This window comes from Crocuta crocuta, unplaced genomic scaffold, assembly GCF_008692635.1.
Source record: "Crocuta crocuta isolate KB4526 unplaced genomic scaffold, BGI_CrCroc_1.0 scaffold29, whole genome shotgun sequence".
Lineage (NCBI taxonomy): Eukaryota > Metazoa > Chordata > Mammalia > Carnivora > Hyaenidae > Crocuta > Crocuta crocuta.
Window position 1 is genome coordinate 1,581,626 of NW_027533280.1, and position 8,122 is coordinate 1,589,747.

Genomic DNA, 8,122 nt, shown 5'->3' on the forward strand with positions numbered 1-8,122 from the left:
GGTCATGGCCATTGCTGGCTTTGCTGACTGCACCCCATGCGGGGTCCCCAGCCCCCCTCCAGGCTTGCTGGGAGGGCTCGCGGGACTCTGCTGGGATTTCTTACAGAGGAGCGTGCGGCACAAAGTCAGCAAAGGGAAAGGGCGCGTGGGGTGGAGGCCAGGACGCCCCCAGCTCCCCCAGCGACAGGCTGTGACTGCGCCTGTGAAGCCCCCCCCTCCCCCCTCAGGACACAGCCAGAGGCTCGGTGCCCAGGGTTTGCACTACGGGCTCATCACAAGGCACCTCCTGCCTGGCTCCTCCTGAAATTCAGATCCCCATGCAGAAAGCGGGGTTCGGTGGATGTCATACTGTTGGTACAAACAGTCCAGGCTCAGAGAGCGCCCCCTTATCCGTCGGAGAGCGGTGGGAACTCCCTGGAAACCTGTGTTCCCGGAGGCCAGCCAGGGGCCGGTTTTGCGGTTCTAGAGAGAGGAGCCTCAGGCCTGTTGTGTTAACTTTCTGCTGACACACTTAGCGTTTGTGGGCCTTGCACGTACGACCTCGTCTGCTCGTCAGGGGTCCTGGGGCTGGCCCTCGGCTGGACCCCGGGTCCGAGGCAAACTCACCTGCTGCGTCCGTTCCATGGACAGACCAATAAATGTGTCCCTGAAGGCTCATGGCTGCCTCCCCTCAGTTAGATGCTTATGTTTTGGCAGCGGAGACACTTTGCCCCACTGAGCAGGTTGGCAAAGGCCACGTGGTTCCCGGGCTCAGGAGCATTTCTGGAAACGGACACTCCCCCGTCCTTCGGGAGGAACTGGTGGGGGCCGTTGGGAGGTGGTCACTGTAGCTTTAAATCGCACACGCTTTTGGCCTCAGAAATTTCACGTGTAATGGGTCCTTTTTTTTTTTAAACATTTACTTATTTTTGAGAGAGAGAGAGAGCGCACGAGCGAGAGTGAGCAGGAGCGGGGGAGGGGCAGAGAGAGAGGGAGACACAGAATCCGAAGCAGCTCCAGGCTCTGAGCCGTCAGCACACAGCCCGATGTGGGGCTCGAAACCAAGAACCTTGAGATCACGACCTGAGCTGAAGTCGGATGGTTAACCGACTGAGCCGCCCTGGCGCCCCTGTGCCCTCTTGATTGATTAAAACAAAAAGAAGATGTTTGTATTCAAAGATAGTCTTTCAGCAACCTGTCAGAGCAAACATCTAGAAACAAATATCGTTCAGCCACGTGCAGTTTCATTGTGGTAATTTATTGCAGCCGGGCGGTGGGCCAGGACCCGGCCCGGCAAGAGGGGACGGGGCTGTGGGCGGTGGCAGAGAGCAGCCCCGACGGTACATGTAAGTGGGAGAAAGGCAGGTATAGGACCCAAGCAAGATGCTCTTACTGTTTATAAAGAGAAGTACTTGCATCCACACCCACTTGCACACATGTGCTTTTATATGCTTTTTGAACAGGGGGGCACACTTCTGTAAAGGGCCAGATAGTAAGTATTTTAGGCGTTGAGGGCCACGTAGTCGCTGTGGCACTAGTCACACTGCCTTCCAACGGAAAACCAAAGACAACATAAATGGGTAGACAAGGCTATGTTCTAATTAAACTTTACTTTGTGGACACTGAATGTGAGTTTCGTATGATTTTCATTTGTTTGAATACTCTTTTCTTCAACTATCTGAAAATATAAAAATATGGGGCGCCCTGGGGGGCTCAGTCGGTCGAGCGTCCGACTTCAGCTCAGGTCCTGATCTCACAGTTTGTGAGTTTGAGCCCCGCGTCGGGCTCCCTGTTGTCTGCACAGAGCCTGCTTCGGGTTTTCTGTCTCCGTCTCTCTCTGCCCCTGACCGCCGTGGTCTCTCTCTCCAAAACTAGCAAACATAAACAATCTAAAAGGACATTCTTAGCTCTCAGACTGCGCACAAGCCGGTGGTGGGCTGGCCTGAGCCCAGCCTGGAGTCTGGGGTGGACGGACTGGGTGTGTCTAGCCTGTGGTGTCTTTGGACTCTGCAGGGCGCAGCGATGATGATGGAGAATAAGCCCATGAGCCTGAAGCTGATGATGACCTTGGCGTTCAGCACCCTGGGAGAGCGCGCCTTCATGAACCGCACCGTAGGCGAGATCATGTGGGGCTACGAGGACCCGCTGGTGCACCTCATCAACAAGTACTTCCCCAACGCGTTTCCCTTCAAGGGCAAGTTCGGGCTTTTTGCGGAGGTAAGTGTGGCCCAGCGAGCAGCTCGGGGCCCGTGTCTCCTCCTCCGTGACACAGCCTGGAAGATGGGCCGGCAGCGCCTGCGTCTGAAACTGGCTGGGGACCCAGGGGCGCGCCAGGCTGTAAATGGCCGAAAACCTAATTCACGATGGCTTAAGAGAAAGAAAGAGTTTGCTGGCTCGTAGAACCAGAGGCGCTAGGCTTGTATTTTGGTGCAGCTCGATCAAGGCTCAGGCGGTGCGACGGGGCTGAGCTTGGACAGTTGTGGGCGGCTGGTGGGAGAATGGAGACGGGCGGCCAGGCAGGCAGGTCGCGAGCTGTTGACTCTGACGTTGCTCCGAGCTGCCTGCTTGCTTCTTCATCTTGACCCCTCATAGTCTGGGAGGGATCGGGCTCCTGAGCTGTGATCCCATGTAGAGCCTGACCTTGGCTCTCTCTGCTACAGCTTTAATGAGCCCTCCGAGCGGCTCTGGCCTCAGCCCGCCCTTCGGGCTCCGCTGACCTGTGCCGGGGGGCGCAGGAGACACAAACGGTGATTCTGCACCTGACACTTGATAGACGTCCAGTAGCTTTTGACAGGTTCCGAGTGGGTAAGCTGGCAGGTTTGCGGCTAAGTGACACGATTCCTTTCAAAGCGTCTTACAACCTCGTAAACGAATGAGAGTTTCTGCAAAGCGAGTAGCGTATATATGTCTGTGTGCAATGGAAACCCCGAAATGAGGTTCCAGGGGTGACTTTTCAGTGTTGACGTGGTGTCTCCGTGTCCTTCAGGGATCTGGAGTTCTGCCACTCTGCCCCGCCCTCCTTACGGTGTGGTTTTCCTACTCCAGGTTACCACAGGGTCCTCTATGGCTGCTGGAGCGCCAGCAGCCGCATCCACATCCCGGGAAGCAGCATGGGAAGGAAGATGTGGTTGGGGATGGAGAGGCAGGCGTTGGGGAGGAAACAGCGTGTCACAGCTGTGTCCTTCTTCGGAAGGCAGGAAACCAGTTTCCACTTATTTTCCATTGGCCAGAACTTAGTCAAGTGGCCACACCTAACTGCAAGGGAAGCTGGGAAATGTAGCCTAACAGGCTGAAAGCTGAGGGCTGCTGTGCTGATGCCCTGAGTAAAGTCTGGGTTTTGTCACGAGGGAGGAAGAGGAGGCTTCTGGATTTCACTCTACAGTCACTCATTTCTCTGTATGTTTTGCATGTCTTTGCTGTGAATTAGGACTCCGTTTCTAGGAAATAGGAAATATCCTCAGCGTGCCAAAGCCTGGGGCTTTCTATCCAGAAAATGCTCAATAATAAACATTAGGTCCTGTAACCATTAGGATAGACCAGGTTCTGCTGTGTAACAAGCAGCCCCAGAATCTCAGAGGCTTGGAACAGTAAGTTTATGCCTTGCTTGTACGCCGTGTCCAGTGTGGGTGACCAGGGGGCCCTCTGCTCTTTTTGGTCACTTCAGGGGCCCAGGCTGAGGGAGGCAGCAGCTTGACACACACTTCCACGGCCCCTGCGGCGGCGGCAGAGAGCACGGTGACATGTGCATGCGCTGGCTCCTAAGCTTCCACCAGGAAGTGGCATGCCCCATCCGCTTCTTTTTCGTTGATGGGAGGGGTCACATGACCATGCTTTATTTTAAGTTTGGGGGGAGGGGAGCTTTCTGCGATTCACCGGGGAGGAACAGCAGACTCGCCCTGAGTCACGAAGGGAAGGTGGGACACTTTCTCAGAGGGACGCTGCAATCAAGTGCCTCTTCTAGAAAAATTCACCCTCCTCTTGGTCCCCAGGCACCGGGGACACAGCGGTGAACAGGATATCGAGGCCCTCGCCCTGTGGGTGAGGCGGGGAATGGCCTCTAAATAAACGGGTGGGCTTGAGGACCGGGCCCCGGGGCCTTTGCCCATGTCATGAGGCTTAAGGACCCTGTTCTCTGTCGTTGTCCACAGATGAACAACTCCGATTCCGGGGTCTTCACCGTGTTCACGGGGGTCAAAGACTTCAACAGGATCCACCTGGTGGACAAGTGGAACGGGCTTAGCAAGGTGAGAGCAAGGGGCCCCTGCTCAGGGGCGGGGCGGGAGCAGCGGGGACCCCCTGCGCCGGGCTCCTTGTTTCCCTTGAAATCCTGGGGGGCGTTTGCATCTGTGGTGGAGACCGTCCTTCAAGTCGGGGATTCTGCCTGTGGTTCAGGCGCAACCAGCTCCTGTTCTGAACGCGTGGGTGGGGAGTAGAGGCTTTGCTTATTTAGCACCTAGTGTGCACCTAGTGTATGTAGCACCTAATGTAGCATTTATGTAGCACCTAGTGTATACCAGGAAGTGAGTTCTTGCTCTTTTTTTTGTTCTTAACTTACAAAAATGTTTCAAAAAGACTACGCTGATCGTATGACCACCCATTGCATCAAAAGATAGAATTACACCAGAAATTCAGGAGGATACGCCCATTAAAAAGTTAATAAGACAGAAGGGCGCCTGGGTGGCTCAGTCGGTTAAGCGTCCTATCTCGGTTCAGGTCATGCTCTCATGGTCTGTGAGTCGAAGTCCCTTGTCGGGCTCTGTGCCGACAGCTCAGAGCCTGGAGCTGCTTTGGATTCTGTGTCTCCCTCTCTTTCTGTCCCTCCCCTGCTTGCACTCTGTCTTTGTCTCTCAAAAATAAACAAACATTAAAAAAATATTTTTTTAAATACATAAATCAGTAGAGACATATAGAAAGTGCCCTTTGCACCGCCTCCCAGGCCAGGCCCCCTGCACCCTGGGCACAGAGGGAGCCCACGGAGCGCGGTGTGGGGTACAGTCTTCCTGGCCACCTCCGTTCCACACCCGCGTGTGAGCAAAGGAACGTGGCGGGTGTGCTGCTTCGAGCATGATAAAATCAGACTACGTGCATCGCTCTGCCACTTGGCTTTTTTCCACCTTACGTGCCCTTTCTGGCTGTGCGTGGGAACAGTGAGCAGCGACTGGTGTTGCTCACAGCTCTCAAGCGCTCACCCGGACGGCCGGTGTCCAGCCCTGGGCTCGGGGGGCCAGCAGCACCCCCCCTTCCCCCCTGTGCTCAGAGCAGCCAGAGCACCATTCACAGCCGTTAACAACCCTCTCCACCGCCTCTGCCTTGTGTTTTCAGTGCACAAATGCACACGTGCACACGGCAAGGCCCTCTCTGATGGTCAGAGGGGGGGGGAGGGGGGGGGCAGAAAGGGGAAGCCTGGTTTTCTTCTTGCCAGGCCTCACTTCCCAGAGGCAGCTCCTGAGAAAATCACCCTTATGATTTTAAACATTTTACTTATTGTAAATGTTTTACAGTAAACACGGTAAATATTTTACTTACCCCCTCCCTTTATCTGCATTCTGGTGATTTCCTCTCTGAGAGGCGAGGAGGCCAGAGTCACCTCCCCCTCCCTCCTCTCCTGCTCCCTGTGTCCCTTGGAGATGGGGGTGATTTTAGATAAAGTCACTGAGTCCCGGGCAAATGGGCACATTCAGAGGTCCCCGTTAGCGAGCGGGGAGCCGTCGCCGACACTCTCTGGGTGTCCATGTGCCCTGCCCGCTCGCCTCCCCTGGGACTGGCTTCTGGACTCGAGGGGTGCCGTTCACCCCGGGGCCCAGGCGGTCGCCGCCCCGGGTCGGGTCGTCGCTGAACTCAACGGGAACGTCTGCACGCTTCCCCGCAGGTCAGGTACTGGCATTCTGATCAGTGCAACATGATCAATGGGACTTCTGGACAGATGTGGGCGCCGTTCATGACTCCGGAGACCTCACTGGAATTCTACAGCCCCGAGGCCTGCCGGTAATTGCTGGGACGTTCTGGGCCTTCCCCGGGCAGTGGAAAGTGGCTTCCTGGATGCTCACAGTCTAATCGAGTGGCTTCCGGCGTGCACTTGGGCAGCAGGTTTGGGTCTTTGTGTGTCCGTGGGCCCTTGGCACCATCCGGCACTCTCTTTGGTTACGCCACGAAGAGCCACACCCCTCCTGCGCCCGGAGAGGCTGCAGGCGGTGGTCGGCAGCCGGGACAGGAAGCCATCGGGTCTCGGGGGCTGGGAGTGAGGTGAGCAGGGGCTCCCTGTGGCGTCTGTCCAGCTATTTGGATGCTGAGATATCTAGATGCCTCTCCTACAGCCTCTTCAGGCTCCGGAGTGTGGCCCTGGAGGCTTAAGGGATTCTGGGGGCCCCGCTGGGGGTGAGGATAGACGGTGGACCCCGAGCTCTCCTCGGGGCGCTGGCTGGTACTGCTCCGGCCAGGCTGCCCTGGACAGAGGCTTCACTAGGGAAGCCACCGGTGCGCACTCCGACCCCCCTGCCGCCCCCTGCATGGAGCTGAGCGGCGCCAGGTTCCGGGCCGCTACAGGGGTGAGCAGGGCCATCCTGGAACTTCTGTCCTGGCAGGAGAGTCAGGCAGAGCCCCCCTCCCCCACCCAGGGCAGAGTCAGGGAGCTGGAAATGCCTTTGCTGTGCCCAGAGCAAAGCTGCGAGAAAGTGCCATTTCACCCCGTCTGGGCATCGTCTCCTTTCTGCCCCATGTGCTCTCTCGTGAGCCCCCAGCCCCTGGGTCCACCTCCCTCGACCGCTGGAGAGTAAGTTGGATGCCTCAGTGCTTCAGTGGGCGTTTTCTAAACACAAGGACGTTTTTTAAACACAAGGACGTTTTCTTGCACAACCACGTTCCCGTCAGGAAAATGAAGAAATCTAGCATCCGCGTTCACACTGTGGTCTGGGCCGCTGCTGCCCCCCAGAAACGCCAGTCCTGATTGCAAGTTCAGGTGTTCTGGTGGCTGCGTTAAAAAAAAGTAACAAAGTATATGACGTTAATTTTAACGATAGGTTTTATTTGACCCGCTATATCCAGAATATTACCATTTCGGTGTGTAAACAACAGTAAATGTTACTGAGATGTTTCACTTTTTTCTTTTTTGTATCAAGCTGTAGAAATCTGGGATGTATTTTGTACTCACGGCAGGTCCCACCCAGACTCGCCCCATCCGAGGGGCGTGTGTGACAGGTGGCCTCCATGGACCGCACAGTTGTAATCCAGAGTCCATGTTCAAGTTTAGAAGTGCCTTTGAGAAATACAGCAGGGTGAATGGGGGTGGGGGGGGGAGGGCATGGTGCTGCTGCCTGAGGAGGTGACGGCTGAAGTCTGATGTGTGATCAGCAAAGGGAGGCCAGATGGAGCAGCAGATACAAAGGCCCAGGGGCAGGGGGGAGCACATCTGAGCAATAGCCAGGAGGCCCGTGGGGTATAGTTTAGGGGCTGCACCTCAAAGAAGCTTGGTGGCCATGGTGAGGATGGTGAATCTCAATCTAGATAAGACTGGAAGCAAATGATGGGGTTCAGTCTGGGTGGCTCAGTCGGTTGAGCATCTGACATTAGCTCAGGTCATGATCTCATGGTTTATGAGTTCGAGCCCCGGGTCGGGCTCTGTGCTGACAGCTCGGAGCCTGGAGACTGCTTCAGATTCTCTCTCTGCCCCTCCCCTGCTCACATTCTGTCTCTTAAAAAAAAAATGTTAAAAAAATTAAACAAAAAGACTCGAAGCAATTGTAGTTTTTAAAATATTCTTATCAATTTATTTATTTTTAATGTTTATTTATTTATTTATGAGAAAGAGAAAGAGTGTGACAGGGAGGGGCAGAGAGAGAGGGAGACCCAGAATCTGAAGCAGCTCCAGGCTCTGAGCTGTCAGCACAGAGCCCGATGAGGGACTCAAACCCACAAACCGGGAGATCACAACCCAAACCGAAGTCAGACGCTCAACCGACTGAGCCCCCCAGGTGCCCCTGTAAGCAATTGCAATTTTAAGTGGGGACATGATGTACCGTGTTCTTATTTTAAATTGCCGTCTGCTTGTGGAGACCAGATGGGTGTGGGCGGGGAGGCAGGGATAGCAATTCGCAGTTTCCCGGGTGAGTGACGGAGGCTGCTGGGACCTGGGGGGTGGCAGTGCGGG

General features: G+C 55.4%; 1 protein-coding gene across 2 annotated transcripts in view; it reads left to right on the forward strand.

Annotated features, from left to right (window-relative positions):
- SCARB1 (scavenger receptor class B member 1) overlaps nt 1–8,122 on the forward strand; it is a 34,246-nt gene that overhangs the window by 4,190 nt on the left and 21,934 nt on the right. For both annotated transcript variants that reach the window (XM_077747999.1, XM_077747998.1), the window contains exons 3-5: nt 1,993–2,196; nt 4,128–4,223; nt 5,849–5,964. In XM_077747999.1, the coding sequence (XP_077604125.1) occupies nt 1,993–2,196; nt 4,128–4,223; nt 5,849–5,964 (416 nt within the window). The remainder of the gene's footprint in view (nt 1–1,992; nt 2,197–4,127; nt 4,224–5,848; nt 5,965–8,122) is intronic.